A 16,739-nucleotide genomic window follows, 5' to 3' on the forward strand; every position below is an offset into this window, starting at 1 on the left:
TATGATAATTCCACTACTTAAAAAATTCATAAACTCTAAATGAATTATTTCAAGGGATAATTTCAAAAACCTCTCTTGAGCTTTCAAACAATTTCACTCAGCTCCCCTTAGATTTAAGAAATTACACTTACCTCCCATAACATGGTAAAGTACCTAAAATGCCTTCACTTGGTAGAAAATCCTCAATTTAAAGCAATAGATTTACAAAATTCTATTTTTCTATCTCTTGTCTATTTTTGCTCCTTTCTTTTCTAGTTAATATACTATACCCTTTTTATTATCTTCTATTTTATGGATATTAGCAAATTGGAATTGCAAAATTGACAGAGTGAGTAGATTATGTACCAAACTAGACGGAAATGAAGAGGCTCACATTAATAGATAAATAAATAATGAAATTGATTATTGAAATAGAAAGAAGAACAAAAGATGTGGAATTAGTCATATTTTGCTTATTGTCAATAAATTTTTTTATAGAATGCCAATAATTGCATGAGAATTTCTTTCATTGGATGAGAAATTTTTTGTTATGATTTTATTGTGGAGTAAAATTTATTCTCTACTTTTGAGGTATTAATATTTTTAAGGTCATAAGAGAGTTGTAATGGTGGTTTTAGACTAGATGAGCTTGTATTGAATAGGTATTTGGGTATTGAGATTTAATTTTGGGGTATAAAATTGGTTGTCAATGGTATGTGTGTGTATTTTTATTTTTATTTTTTTGCATGGCAAGCATCGATATTGTATATGCAATTTGAGATTTTTTGGACAGATACTTAGGTGGCGTTTGGTAAGAGGGTTTCAGAATGGAGAATTGGAATAAATTCCATAATTATTGTTTGGATTACTACTATTAAAATTGAAATTTTGGAATCATATCTAAAAATTTGAAATTCCCCAATTCCCTAGTAATTTGGAGGATTTTGTACAAAACCCAAGTCTGATTCCCATTTAGAAACAGGGCCCATTCTGCCACTCGTTAAAAAAATTAATATATAATTATACGCATGTATATAATTATATATAATATATATTATAATCATAATATTTAATTATAATTATATATTTTATTGTAATATTAGTATATTATAAAATATATTATTAATTTTTATAATATATTTATAATAATAAATATAATTATAATTATTATATACACATATATAATATATTATAAAAATATATAATATAATTATTTAATTAAATATAATTATATTTATATAATATATATTATAAATTTATTAATATTATATAATAATATATTTATATTCTTTATAAATATAGTTTATTAATAATATATAATAAATATTATATATAATATATAATATACATTATAATTATATAATATATTAGTATAATTAATATATATCATATAATTATATTATTATATTATAATATTTGTATAATTGTATTTAATTATATATAATATTTAATTTAATTAGTTACAAACTTATAATAATGATATTATTAGTTATACGTATTATATAATGTATATTAGTATATGTAATATAATTGATATTATCACTTATATTAATAATTATACATGTTTACTAATAAAAATTGTTAATTAGTTATACTAAATTTACTAATATATTTAGTTAGTGAAAATTTCTTATATCCCATTTCAAAAGAGCCAACGAGCCAAATATCAACTATAGTAATGATATACATTCCTGGTACTAAACCAAACAGTTGTATTGGAATAACTGACTCCATTCCAAATCCAAAATGAATGATCCCAAATCCGAATCCAATTCCAAATTGCGAACCAAACGCCACCTTAGATTTGGAGTTTATGGTTTGATGGTTGTTAGGAATTATGTCTGTCGATTTGTACAAAGTGTGGAAAAAAATGATTGAATATACTATGTTTTTCTTTCTTACTTTTGTAGTAAAGGGCAATTTAGGATTTTTTTAGAGAAAATCTAGTTTGTTGGACCAATATTGTTATATAAATAATAAAATAGGAGAGATATATGTAATTTTTAAAACCTGAAGGAAGCTCTCTGCAATTATTAAAAACCTTAGGGGAGGTTTGCGAAATTATCCCTTATTTCAACACTTTATTTTCTATTTTATAAATCTAAATCCATAATAAAATACCATGAAAAGTATCATATCATAGTAATAAAATTATTATTATAGTTGTTTATCAAATAGTAGATTTTGACATGAAAAATTTGGCATATTTTCCTTATAATTATACTAAATAATTTTATAATTATATAGAAAAATAAATTAAAACTCATTACGCATGGACATTTTGGGGTACTCATTTAAAAATTTGATCAAGTCAGTATTATTTTAAGGTTTTGTTACTGAAACTATCAAATTAAGGAAGGTAAGTTTAATTTTTCAAATCTTAGGAGAGCTCAGTGAAATTGTTAGAAATCTTTCTGAAATTATCCCTTAATTAATTACTAAAACTGTTTTGGGCGGAAAATACATAATACTAGTGTATAGCTTTTGGTAATCCATTTCTTTATCAAACCACCTATGCTATGCAACCAAAAAAAAGAAAGTCGCATACAGTGAAGGATAATAACTAGAAAACTATCAGAGGTCTTCCAGACTAGGATAGGGAGCTTTAATTATTAATTGTCAATGGTCTGGGCTCATTTTGTAATTTGTGGAGTAGTAAAGTTGGAAAGATGGATGGGATTCCATGATCGAGATTAAAGAGCAGATGGGAGGTATAAATTCGTCTTTCTCTTGCTCTGTGGTGTCCCTTTGCTTGTTCTCCTCTGCACTGATTACATTTCTGGTCCCCTGTTTTCACTTCACTTCTTCTTCTTCTTCTACTTCTTCCTCGCCCAAATTATTTCCTCTTCTTTTTAGGGTGGGGCAAACTACTTAGATTCCAATCACTCTTAACGGAGCACTAAGTAAATTTTTGTGGGCTGAGCCATTCATTTTTATTAAATTACTAGTATGCTATCGTACTTTGATGTGGGGAGAGAAAAAGACAAAGAAGAAACAGAAGGCTCCTGGTGTAATGGATCTTGGACGGAGAGTTGGAGACCCGGAATCGCCCCAGCAACGTTGCTCCGAAACACTAGTACTACAACAACAGTAGTATATTTACATTAGTGGACATGCTGAAAATCCGCAGGTCTATGGCCTTGGTGATATCTTTCATTTCACGTCTTTTTTCTGGGCGTGGTTCGCTAAAATCATACTCAAATCAAATACATAGGGAGTGGAGTACTCCTTAGTCTGTTGCCTAGGCAAAACATAAATAGAAAAAGCTCTGCTCCGGTCAGCTAACAAGCTATTTCATCAATTTTGAGCATCATAAAATTCCTGTCCATCAACCAACGGATATGGGTCCCCCTCGGTTAGCTCGGGTGGCCTGTGTAGCCTCATTAGGTGAGACAGGTCTGGGGTTCGACCCTGAGCCTGGGCAACCGGGGTATTTTCCTGAGGATCGGTGGGGCCCGCTCTCCTCGGGGTTGGTAGGATTAGTCGGGGTGAGCCCGGACACCTTCCAACTGAAAAAAAAAAAAAAAAAAACCAACGGATATGGGATACGGGAAAGGGGATAAAGTCTTGCCTCTCATCACTGTGTTACCTCTCATCACTGTGTTACTATATGTGATTTCTTAAAATTCATACGAGTATATAGTGTACTCATCTAATCGAATGGTGATTTAATACTCGTCGGTTCTCCAATTAATTTAGTTGGACCTTCCCTTTCCTATAATAGACTAGAAATAGGGGTAGAAGCCTATGTTGTCGTTTGACCCAAACCCAAAATTTTTTTTTTATTTCCTTGTCCAATAGCATGAGCAGTTCTTGTACCACTATCGCAAGATGTTTTCTGAATGATAGTTTGGGGCTCAAATTCTCGATAGATGTATGTGCTTAGTCCTTGTGACGATTAAATTGTAGATTGTCTCATGAGGAAATATGCTGAAATGGAGCAAGAATGCAGGCCTAGTACGATAATTAGACAACTAGTGATTATTCAATGACTTGAATGCGACGTGCCGGATGACTACGTTCGAACACCTCTCAATTACGTGCTGAAGGATATTGAGGAGGAAATAGAGGGGTATTTTAGGGGCCTGTTCACTTCTTCTAATCCTCAGCTTTTTGACATGGTTTTGGAAGGAATTCCTCAGGTGATTACGAGGCAGATGAATCAAAGACTGGTGAGACCTGTTTCTGAAGAGGAAGTCAGGAAAGCTGTTTTCTCCCTTCATCCAAACAAAGCTCCTGGACCTGATGGTATGACGCCTATTTTCTTTCAACAATTTTGGAATACCATCAAATTTGATCTTATAAATGCTGTCTCTAGCTTTTTTCACTCAGGTAACCTGTTAAGTGCCATTAATAGTACCATGATAACTCTCATTCCAAAAGTTGATAATCCTGTTTGTGTGTCTCAGTTCAGACCAATCAGCCTATGTAATGTGGTTTATAGGATTATCTCTAAGATTCTAGTTAATAGGTTAAAACCTTTGTTGAAGCATTGCATCAGTGATAATCAATCTGCCTTTATACCTGGGAGACAGATCATTGATAATGTCATAATTGCTCATGAGTCAATTCATTGTTTGAACAATATGAGGAGTGGATCTAATGCCTTTATGGCCCTAAAACTAGATATGTCAAAGGCATATGATAGAGTGGAATGGCAGTTTGTGGTGAAAATGATGGAACAAATGGGATTCTGTCAAACTTGGATTAAGTGGATTTTAAAGTGCATGTCTTCTGTGACTTTTTCTTTTAATATAAATGGCGAGAGCAGAGGTTTTGTGAAACCAACTAGAGGAATTAGGCAAGGAGATCCCTTATCTCCTTACCTTTTCCTTCTTGTTACTGAAGGTTTCTCTAACCTGTTGAAAAAGGCAATGCAGGAGCAAAGGTTGACTGGGTTCAGAGTGGCTCGGGCTTGTCCAGCTTTATCTCACCTTTTCTTTGCAGATGATACTCTTATTTTTTGTAAAGCTAATAAGGAGGAGGCTGATGAAGTGATGCAGATTTTGAAGCTATATGGGGAAGCCTCAGGTCAGATTGTAAATGTTGAAAAATCTTCTGTTTTCTTTGGGAAGAATGTAGGAGAGGGTAGGAAAGTGGAGGTACTGAGAGGGCTGGGGGGAATGAAGGTTGCAAGACAGAGCAGATACTTGGGCCTTCCTATGGTGATTGGAAGACCAAAAAGACAGGTGTTTAGTTATATAAAGGATAAAGTTGTGACTAGAATGGGTGGCTGGAAGGAAAAACTTTTAAGTCAGGCAGGTAAAGAAGTGATGTTGAAGTCAGTAATTCTGGCCCTTCCTACCTATGCAATGAGCTGCTGTAAGCTGCCAAAGTCTTTATGTAAGGACATATGTAGAGAAATGGCTAAGTTTTGGTGGGGGGATAGTGAGGAGCAGAAAAAGATTCATTGGATTGAATGGGGGAAGTTGTCTGATGTAAAAGGGAAAGGGGGTTTGGGTTTCAGGGATCTCCAATGCTTTAATAAAGCTATGTTAGCTAAACAGCTTTGGAGAATGTTGACTAATCCTGGATTGCTGGTTAGTAGGGTGATTAAGGGTAGATATTTTAAAGGTTCATCAATTTGGAGAGTGAAGGAAAGGGGTAGGGATTCCTGGATTTGGAAGAGTGTTCTGAGTGCCAGGGATTTGCTAAATACGGGTGTTTGTAAAAGAGTTGGTGATGGAACCTCTGTTAATATATGGAATGATAAATGGATAGTTAATAGTGAGAGTGGAATGGTGCAATCTAGGAAACCAGAAGGGTGTCAGATAGTAAAGGTGCAGGAGCTCATTAGCAATGGTAAGTGGAATATGGACTTGTTACAGACGCTTTTCAATGAGGATGACTGTGCTAGAATAGGGAGCATCCCTCTGAGTACGTGTGGTAGTAAGGATAGATTTGTTTGGCCTAGGTCCAACTCGGGGAAATACACTGTCAAATCTGGTTATGTGCTGGCTAAGGAGATGTCAAGCAGGAAGAGGGGCACACAGGTAGGAGGGGGAGATAGCAGTAGAAATGAGGCAAACTCTGGAGCTTGGAAATTTTTATGGGGTTTGAATATAAAACATAAATTGAAACATTTCATATGGAAGTGCTTAAGGGGAATACTACCAGTAAATGAGGTGCTGAAAAGGAGAACTGGAAAAGGAGATGACAAATGTGTTCAATGTGGAGAACAGACAGAGACATTGGAACACATGCTGTTTTTTTGCAAGAATGCTGAATTTATATGGAAAGCTGCTCCTATTAGGTGGGATGGTTTGCAGGAATTCAGACACAATTTCTGGCATTGGTGGAATGGTCTTATGGAGGCTCAAAAAAGGGTGGAGGGGAGAGACCATATTGCTCTTACTATAAACATCCTGTGGCAGGTGTGGAAGGCAAGGAATGGAGTTCTTTTCAATAGAGAAAAAAGGTGCCCGGGTCAGACTGTAAATAAAGCAGTGCAAGAATGGTTGGAGTACAGGAATATTGGTTCTGAAGCTAATATGAGCAGAGGAACTGGGGATGGTGCAGCTATGGTAGGTGGCAAATGGACTCCTCCTCCCAAAGGTTTTATTTGTATGAATACTGATGCTAGTTTGCACATGCAAGAGAGGAAAGTTGGATGGGGGATAGTGGCAAGGAACGATGATGGTGCCTTGGTGGGGGCCTGGGCAGGGAGTGAAAATAGAATTGGGGATCCGGCTGTGGAAGAGGCTATGGCAATCAGGAAGGCCTTGATCATTGCAAAGCAGAAGGGTTGGGGGAAGATTGTGTTACAGTCGGATTGCAAAGCAATAATTGACAAACTTAACGTAAAGAGTGCAGAATATCTAAGTGTGGGAGTCATTCTGTTTGATATTTTAAAGCTCAGAATGGACTTCATTGAATGTTCCTTCTCCTTTGTCAGAAGGGGAGTGAACTCTGTAGCTCACCATTTGGCTAAATATGCCTTACGAGTGGTAGATGAGAAGGTGTGGCAGGAATCATTTCCTGACTGGCTATGTAGTTTAGCTAGTAAAGATGTAGGAGCACATGCTCCTGTTTTGTAACTTTTGATTTGGCTAATGAAAGTGTTATCGTTTGAGAAAAAAAAAAAAATTGATGTTAACTTTTTGTACCGTTGCTGAAAATGGACTGCATTCGTAATTCCCTCCTACCTCTCGAATTTAAAAAAAAAAAAAGAAAAAGGAAAGGGACTACGTTACCTTTAGTATTGACCAAGGTAGAGAAAAGCCTTTAAATCATTTTGAGTTTTGGTTTAGTGGTCATTAAAAATGGACCATATTCCTCTTTGACCTATAGATTGGGGTCAGAATTTTACTTATAGTGAAAAAAAATTCAAAGAAAGTGCTGAGCATACCCCCTTACACAATTTCTTTAGGACAGATTAGATTATAAAAATATTACTGTTATGGCAAAAAAGAAAAAAAAGGCGCTTCCTATAATACCGCCTCCTAATCCATCTTAATCTAGAAGGATGTGAGAGAAAAAATGTCCCTAAAATATGATAGATTATAGAATAAAATTTCTATAATCTAATCTATTATAATTTAGAAGGAGAGGGACCCAAGAGAAAAACGCCTCCTATAAAAGGATAAATTAGGTTATAACTCCTATAATAGGATAAGCTCCCTATAATAGGATAAATTAGATTATAAGAATGTTATTATTATGTCAAAAAAGAAAAAAAAACCACAGCATGATTTGCTTGCTTCACAAAATCGCTTGTTGTGTTATGACCGTATTTGCTTGCTTATTTAGCAGTAGTACTACTGTTTAGGTACCTAATTCCTTTTCCCCATGAGATGGTCAAAATTATTCTCAACAAAGTAGCTACATGCTCATTTCTTTTAGTATTCCTCAATGTAAATTAACTTTATTACTACTGCTATTATTTATGAATCAAACTACTTAATAATCAAAATAAATAAGGTTAATTTGAAATTGGTTCGTGAAGCAGCTAAATCAACTAAATAATTTTAGTATTAAAGTTTGAAACACTTTACAAAAAAAAAAACTCCGAACTTGAGTCAAATAATAATCAATAAAGCCAAAAAAAAGAGAGAGAGAGAGGGGGGGTGGGGGGAGCATGCACCCATATTTAATGATCCGGAGGCGAACGGGGAACCGCAGCAAAAGAGCCAAGGCTTACACAAACACCCCCGCTTCAACCCCAGGTAAATAGCAGCTCAAATAATAATGCCGGCGCAAACAGAATCTACGGGCAATTAATCCCGAATCTCGTCCCATTTCCCCATTTACCCCCTGCCACCTCATCACTTCACTGTTCTCGCCAATAACTAGTACCAGTGAATATAAAATTCTCCCATTTCCCGGTGCCCCCACCACCATCACTCCTCCCCATCCCCTCTCTCTTGAGTCTTACGTCCACTTCCCCATTGGTTACATTAGCATTTCGTCTTTTTCCTCCACCATTTTTTCTTTCCCCTCCGGCCCCCACCACCTCTTATTCTTTTCTCTTGCCTCTTCAGCCGCACATTCATCCGTCTTAGCCTCACCACCCACCAACCCCCCCGTTTCTTGAAATCGATGTACTAGCATTCCTCCTCCTAGTCTGGAACTAGTGCTCAAGTACTAGCGATTTTCTTTCTAATTTTTTTTCTGACATCTGTTTCTATGTGAATCGTTGGTATGGGGGATCGGAACGCTGCGAGGATGAATATCAGTGCATGCGACACCGTTTACGGGTTAGTCATACCCTATCTCACGGACTCGCGTGACAGGGACGCGGTGTCTCTGGTGTGTAGGAGGTGGTATGAAATTGACGCGATTACACGTAAGCACGTCACCATGGCGCTCTGCTACACGGCCACGCCGGACCAGTTGTCACGCCGCTTCCCTCATCTGGAGTCCTTGAAACTCAAGGGGAAGCCACGCGCCGCCATGTTCAATTTGATTCCCGAGGATTGGGGCGGATACGTCACCCCTTGGGTTAGGGAAATTGCTAGATCTTTTCCAAAGATGAAATCGCTTCACTTTAGGCGAATGATTGTCAGTGATGCGGATCTTGAGCTGCTTGCCACCACTAGAGGTAGGGTTCTGGAGGTTCTTAAGCTGGATAAGTGCTCCGGATTTACTACGCATGGGCTTCTCCATATCGCTCGGTATTGTAGGTAATACCGGTTTTCATCTATTTCTTTTTATACATACATACATACATGCGCGCGCGCGCACACACACCCGCACACTCTGTGTTGTCTGTATTGTAGTTAATGATCTATTTTGACTTCTCAAATGTGTTCTAGTGAATTATTTTCTTGATTGTATGTTTGGGCGAGATTCGGACGTAGTTTTCGGTGGTATTCAGTGTTTGTAGATTTGATTTTTATGTGGTTAATTTAAATTATGTTAATACTTTTTTCTTTGGTGAGTATGTTGTTTCTGAATATTGGGTTAAATTGATTAAAGGATTACCGTATATGTTGATTAATGTCAGGTGCTGAAGTCGTGTAGGACTTCTAGGGGTTAAGGCAGAAGGACTATGTGGGTTAAGTAATTATGCATTTTCTATTAGCCGCAAGTCTGAATAAAGGTGCTGATGAATATGTAAGTTTAGAGAGGAAAAGAAGAAGTGAAAGAAAGATATTCACGCGAAAGTCCAATTTTGGTATCCAAAAGGGATAGCACTTGGCGTCTGCCTATTTGGTTATGGACCTTTTAATCATCAGTCTCCGAGATTTTTCCCTACTCTGGAGCCTGCTATTGGATATATTCGCCTGACTGTTCTGGAGAACTCGTACTTTGCTCTTAGTATCTTATACCAGTAATAGATGGCATAGCATTTTGAGCATGAGAATGTGGACTATAAACCAGCGTGTATATTCAATACCAAAATGATAGTTATTTGCCTTCATATCCTTGATTTTCTAGTCTCATGTACAAAATCAAAATTTCAACTAAGATTACGTAATTTTGAAACTTTTGTTAATCTGAATATGGAATTTAGAGTTTCTCGTCTTTTCTGCTCTCTTAATTTTTTAAACTTGTTTGGAGAGAATAGCCTCTACTTTTCTTGGGTTCATCACTGTCATTTAATTTGTAGAAAATAGCCTATATTATTCTAGCGGTTCATTTGTATATAGGAAGTAGCTTGTATTCCATCTTTTTATGTTCTTGGTGTGGTTACTGCAAGGAAATGGACAATAAAACTTGACGCTTAGGCCAGTCAAATAACTTGGAACACGCTAAATTGAGAGTGGCTGGTTCCCTCTTGAGAAGGTATGCAATATGAATCGAAGAGAATGCATGCTTAGGACTAGTCAGTCTTTGTAGACCCTTTCCTTCGAGGGTTGATTTTATGAGCCATTTTTTTCAAATTGCCCTTGCCTTCCTTAGTGGCCGATATTTTTTCAAGTCTAACTCTTTACACTGTCTTGTTAATACGACTTCCTGTGTCCAGCAAATCTTGAAATTAACTTGAATATATGCTGCTAAGCAGCTTGTCGAGCAACAATAGAGAAATCTCTGTCATGCATTTTCATTATCAACATATCAGCATGCACGCATCATAAATGTCTGTCAGAGTGTTTGGGCTCGTGAATGTTGACCAGCATCTAGTGTGGTCAGCTTTAAGTGTTGACCCTTTTTTGTGCACCTCTGGTACTTGCAATTTGGTGTATTTTAGGAGAGTAAGGTGCAGACATAATGCATGGCGTCATTTAAAGTGAGTGTATCATTGAACAGTGAAGTTGACCTGAGTTCAGTAGACCCCAGGCCTCATTTGGCATAGACTGCAGCCCTTCGTCGAGAAGAATAGACATGCATGTTGCAGTCTAGCTTCATTTCAGAAGAGGTATTGAACTGATATGAGCAGACACTGGCATTTTATGTGAGCTATCTATCTTTATGCACTAGCTACAGTCTGGTGCTATGCAGGGTGTGGAAACTGCAGTTGTCGTATCCTGACATCCAGCAAGAGAGCTACATTTTAGTCTGGGACTTTGATGTAAATTTAATGCAAATTGGCCATAAGTTTGTGGCTGATACTTGCGTATCTAAATGTGGAGTTAGCACACTGTCTATGCTTAAACCCTAAGCTGAAGGACCTCATGGCTTAGGAACTTGGAAGATAATTCTATGACTGATTTTGGACTAATGGTCTAAACAATCAATTTACAGGCACTAATGAAGGAAAAAATTGATATTGCTGGCTTCTTGTTGGCTATGTTTGCCTTGTTTGCCATAAACTGCTTCCTCTCTTTCTTGGTCATTATGCTTTCTTTCCTTTTATGTATGAACTGTAGGAAAAGACTTGGATTTGGTGGCATTGTAGTGTGAGTTCCCCTTGTAGTTTGTTCAGTCCATAATCGGCGCCTGAGATGGTAAAAAAGGATGGCTTCTGTTTGGGAAAAGACCCTGAAATTTACTCTTGTGCTTAAAAGTGATAATTTAACAAGTGAACAGACGAGTTAGTTACGAGTGAACAATTCTTTTGGTTTTACCTTCAAAGCATTTTTCCATGCACTTGTAATGGTATTTGTTTATAGAATATCTTGAGTTTACTTGTCTATGATTGTATGGGTTTTCTTCTCATATCTTTCCCTGTGCTTACCCTCATGTTCCTTTTTCCAATTGCCTTTCTGTCTTTGCAGGAATTTAAAGACCTTGTTTTTGGAAGAGAGCACCATCATAAAGGAGCATGATGGTCAGTGGCTCCATGAAATTGCATTGAATCACACAGGTCTTGAACATTTGAACTTCTACATGACAGATCTTGACAAAGTTGAATTTCAAGACCTTGAGCTAATTGCCAGAAGGTGTCCTCTAGTCTGTTTAAAGATTAGTGATTGTGATATTTTAGATCTTGTTGGCTTCTTTCGAGCTGCAGTTACCCTTGAAGAGTTTGCCGGTGGTTCCTTTAATGCTCAACCAGAACTGAATGGTGATGGTGATTCGAATGACCAACTAGGAAGATACTCTGCTGTGACATTTCCTCAAAGATTATGCCAGTTGGGTCTGACATACCTGGGAAATGGTGAAATGCCAATTGTATTTCCTATTGCTGCCCGCCTTAGAAAATTGGATCTTCTTTATGCTTTTCTTGACACAGAAGGCCACTGTATCTTATTGCAAAGGTGTCCTAAATTGGAAATTCTTGAGGTAAAACTGAAAGTTCTGCCACTGCTCCCACTATAAGTAGTTTTACCTTTTTTTTTTTTCAATGAAAAAGATAATGTAGGAATCTGTATGTAACAAGTTCTCATATCTGGTTCTTCATGTAGGATTGGCACTTTCATTGATCTATATGCAATTTTTTTGCATATAAATTGATCTTAGCTGTTCCGTAATTGATGGAATTGTTTGTGATCTGTTACTTTTAGTCCCAGACCCAAATAAACAATTGATTTGAAAAGTATTAGCTTTTTATGTACAGCTTAATGGAAGGTGGCTTGGTGCATTAGATTTAAGTACCCTGGGATACAATATATGTTTTAAAGAGTAATGAACTTGCTTTCAATTTTTACCGGTGGTAAAAATGCTTTTACTAATGTTTGTGGTAGAAAGTGGAAGCTTGATGTACTGAACTACTTAAGCGTACCGAACTACTTATGATATTTCTCTCTCTGTCTTCTGTGTGGACAGACGAGGAATGTGATTGGAGATAGAGGATTGGAGGTTCTTGCTCATTATTGCAAGAGGTTAAAAAGGCTGAGGATTGAAAGAGGTGCTGATGAACAAGAAATGGAGGATGAAGAAGGTATTGTTTCACAAAGAGGATTAATAGTCCTTGCTCAGGGATGCACTGAACTGGAATATTTGGCTGTATATGTTTCTGATATTACAAATGAGGCTCTGGAGTGTATGGGGAGATACTTGCAGAACCTTTGTGATTTTCGCTTGGTATTGCTGGATGGAGAAGAAAAGATAACTGATCTTCCACTTGACAATGGAGTTCGATCTCTGTTAATTGGTTGCTCTAGGCTTAAAAGGTTTGCTCTGTATCTTAGGGCTGGGGGTCTCACTGATGTTGGTCTCAGTTATATTGGGCAGTACAGCCCAAATGTAAGATGGATGCTTCTTGGTTGTGTAGGGGAATCAGACGCTGGTCTTCTGTCATTTTCTAGAGGCTGTCCTTGCCTGCAAAAGCTGGAAATGAGGGGCTGTTGCTTCAGCGAACAAGCACTTGCTCTCGCTGTATTGCAGTTAAATTCCCTGAGGTATTTGTGGGTGCAAGGTTATAGGGCATCATCTGTGAATGGGCAGGATCTATTAGCCATGGTGCGCCACTACTGGAACATTGAATTGATTCCTGCAAGGGGTGTTCTTGTTAATAATCCAAATGGTGAAGATGTTGTACATGATCATCCTGCTCATATACTTGCGTATTATTCACTTGCCGGACAGAGAACTGATTTTCCGGAAACTGTTGTACCTTTGGAGCCAGCAGCTTTTCTTGCTATATGAACTTGTATATACACCACCATCTCGGAGATTTTGTTGTTCTTTCAGTTGAGTCTTCTTGGTTAAGCCTGCTGTTCATAAATTCAAGGTTTTTTTTTCTGGGGGACAAGTTTTTCCTCTATTCATTTCAATATTCCTGTACGTTTTTGTTCCCTTGTAATAAGCAAGCTTTCTGGTGATCACAAGGTGACTTTACTTCCTGACTCGCTATACTTAGCCGTTACTTAAAAAGTTTCAGGAGATGACGAGTTGTTGCGGCCTTGTAGCAGTTTCAGCTGTCACACATATGTGTTCAGTTTGTGTGGGAAGTAGGCAAATTTTTTCGATCCCGTGCCAAATTTTGAACGAAAATTTGAATATGGACGATCATTCGGGTCCAATAAGCTTTTACCTATCTGCCTTAAGCTTATTGTCATCCAGGAAATGGTTCAAACTCTGGCTTTTTTCCATCAGACTCTTAAGACCATTTGCCATTTGTCGGAATAAATGAATGATCCAGTAAGTAGGTGCCATGTATACTCGCTCCTTCGCAAACGATGGGGAATTGACCTGCGTTGCATTCTATTAGTATTTGAGTTGACATTCTCATATTTATTGCAAAACGATGCGTTGCAGGGTTCCTATATTCCGATAAGATGCCATTGACTTCGCCGGCCACCGATGTTAACATGTGACTTGATCTAAAATCTAGTTGTATCCAACAGCAACGATCCATGCAATTATCAGGAGAAAAAAAAAGGAAGAAATAGAAGCAACGATACTGACAGTAAATTTGAAGCCAAAGTAGACAAGGGGGGATTGATTCCCGAATATATGATACGATATTGATTCCGAATATATGTGCATTATTTTGATTCGCAAACATGAAAATAAATCAATGTCCCCTTTAGAATTTGATTTCACGCTCCCCAGCCTTCGGAAGAGATTAATAAGCATTTTTAATTCAAAAATATGCTTCTATGGAGCTTTGCCACAGGTCTTGTGTTAGAGAACAGATAATCCCAATTAAATTTTCTGCAACCTAACGACCCGACCGGCGTTACTGATTTTCTCGTGTGAAGTTTTATTTTTCTTTTCAATAAAGGGAAAAGTAAGTTTTTTTGTGTGTGTGTAAAGTCTTTGTTGACCTACTGGAAAAAATAAAAGTTCACTAGAATTGGGAAATGTTTTAAAGAACGGCAAATGAACATTCTCAATTTTAGTTCGAGATTTTTTTTTTTTCCTGATTAACAAAAATATCCCTATTAAGTCACTTTATGATGGTACCGTGTTTAGGTTGAGTTGAGGAGAGCAATTTTAATATTTTTATCAAAAATTACTGTTACACTAAAATTTACTAGTGTTAAAAAAGATTGTCGTTGATTCGCCAACTTTACCTCAAATTAATACGAGACACTAAATCAATAACTACACACCACACCACTATCGGACTCATTAAGTACATGAATGTGCATGAATCACAATGCGGACTCGAACTCGAGTAGGTCACTACGCTATTCGAGTTCGACTCAAATTTGACCAGCTTTTAAAAGTTGAACTTGAGATCGAACTCGATTTTAATTTATCTTGCTTGAATTTGAATTTAATTAAATGTAATCGAGTCTAATCAATCTTAATTGAACCTATTCGAGTCTAATCGAGCCCATATAATAAAAACTAACATATAATTTTAAATAAAGGATATAATTGACATTTCATAATAACAAATACAAAAATAAAAACATATATTATAAAAAGCTCAATTAGGCTCGCTGAGCCTTCGAGTACAAGAATTTTGATCTCAAACGAGCAGTTCAAACTGGACCTTGAGCAAGGTTAAAGCACGCTCAAATTTAGCTATTGACTGAATAGCTTGTAAGTTCGAATCGAGTTATTTGGTTTAGCATCACTTCTACCTTTTTCATTACCTAAATATGAAAACTTCTACCTTTTCCCTTACCAATTTTTTCTTTTAATAGCGAGAGATTCTTTTAATAGCATATTGATATTATTAGATTATTCATGAATGGTCTTTCGGCTGTTTCGTTTAGCTCATTTTTCAAATGCAGTCTTTTTTTTTTTTTTTCATTTTTGGATACAGCAATTTTCTTCCCCAAAAAAAAAAGTTGGTTATAAGTAGGAGGACTAAGAACTTTTGGTGCTAAACTGTTGCGTCATTTTTCAATTTTTAGAATCTCATTTGTGTCTTCATTAAATATCTATTCTACTAAGAATAAACCATTCAACTCAAAATAACTTCCATCTTTTTCCTGTGTCAAAATTCTCCATTAACTTGTACACGCTTCTGCGTTTTCCACTAGTACTTGACAATAAGAAGCCTTGAACTTCAACCTCTTTCCTTATCCTAGTTGATCTTCAGGAGAAAATAGGAAAATGGAAGGCTCCTCCAATTTGCTTGCAAAGATTTCGTAAAAAGGTAGCACTATCGTAAAAGAAAATGCTGAGGAAAAGGAAGATGATAACGAATAACAGCGGTAATGACGAGAGATTTTTCAACAGCGGATGAGGATTGAGGGATGACAAAATTAAACCATGATTTGGAAATGACGCGATGGAACGTAGGAAAAAGTTGCAGTACTCAAGCATGAAATAGAAAAAGCTTAAAAAATAAAAAAAAGATATCTTTTCAAGGGTTGGATCCCGAGTAAGATCTACTTTTCCTTGCCACGCTATAAAGTTGTATCCTACTGTATTCTCTGGTGATAGGATTTGCAGGGCTGGTGGGACGAACAAATGCAGCATCCAGATTCATATCTTTAAATGGCCCATCAGAATGAGTCCTGAAGCTTTAATGATATGAGAACTAAACTACATATGCAATTTATAACAGTCAAGAAACTATAGATATTGACGCAAATGAAAAACCTTGCTCATCAAATCAAGAGCAACATTTCTCACGTCTCAGGCGCAGCCCGCAGTGGCTTTTGTGCTGTAATATATGCTTTCGTGAATCGTCTTTCATGTACATCTGCAGTGATTATAAAAATTTTGGACATGCGATCCATGAAAGTGGCATTTATAAAAATAGAGTAAGAAAGTTAAATTATTTCAAGGTGAGCTACTTTGTGGTTCATGCATGCATTTTACCAATAATTTTAGTTTCGTCCTTCACTTTAAAAAGGCTTGAACAACTGTGTATATAATAGCAAAAACGTATGCAAGTTGCCTTTGAACTTTCTATTACTAAAGTTGGAGAGATGGTCGTTCTTCTTCTGCTTCTTGCCATTTTTTACTTTTTAGCTGCAAGGCTGCGGCAAGAGTTGAGGGCAGCAAGTACCGAGCACTATTCTATACGCGGGCTAGCTAGATATAATCACAAGACGACATTTTAGGAAGCACCATATTTGTCT

General features: G+C 36.6%; 1 protein-coding gene across 1 annotated transcript; it reads left to right on the plus strand.

The window, feature by feature from the left end:
• Nucleotides 1–8,302: 8,302 nt before the first annotated feature.
• LOC113760918 (coronatine-insensitive protein 1) lies at nt 8,303–13,715 on the plus strand. The gene is made up of 3 exons (XM_027303670.1): nt 8,303–9,101; nt 11,580–12,087; nt 12,571–13,715. Exons 1-3 carry the CDS (start codon nt 8,620–8,622, stop codon nt 13,390–13,392), a joined length of 1,812 nt encoding a protein of 603 aa, XP_027159471.1. The 5' UTR covers nt 8,303–8,619; the 3' UTR covers nt 13,393–13,715.
• The last annotated feature ends 3,024 nt before the right edge of the window (nt 13,716–16,739 follow it).

This window comes from Coffea eugenioides, chromosome 2 (assembly GCF_003713205.1).
Source record: "Coffea eugenioides isolate CCC68of chromosome 2, Ceug_1.0, whole genome shotgun sequence".
Lineage (NCBI taxonomy): Eukaryota > Viridiplantae > Streptophyta > Magnoliopsida > Gentianales > Rubiaceae > Coffea > Coffea eugenioides.

Coding starts and splice junctions, on each gene's coding strand:
- LOC113760918 (XM_027303670.1), top strand. CDS start 8,620: ATGGGGGATCGGAACGCTGCGAGGATGAATATCAGTGCATGCGACACC. Junction 9,102..11,579: donor CATATCGCTCGGTATTGTAG/GTAATACCGGTT, acceptor CTGTCTTTGCAG/GAATTTAAAGACCTTGTTTT. Junction 12,088..12,570: donor CTAAATTGGAAATTCTTGAG/GTAAAACTGAAA, acceptor CTGTGTGGACAG/ACGAGGAATGTGATTGGAGA.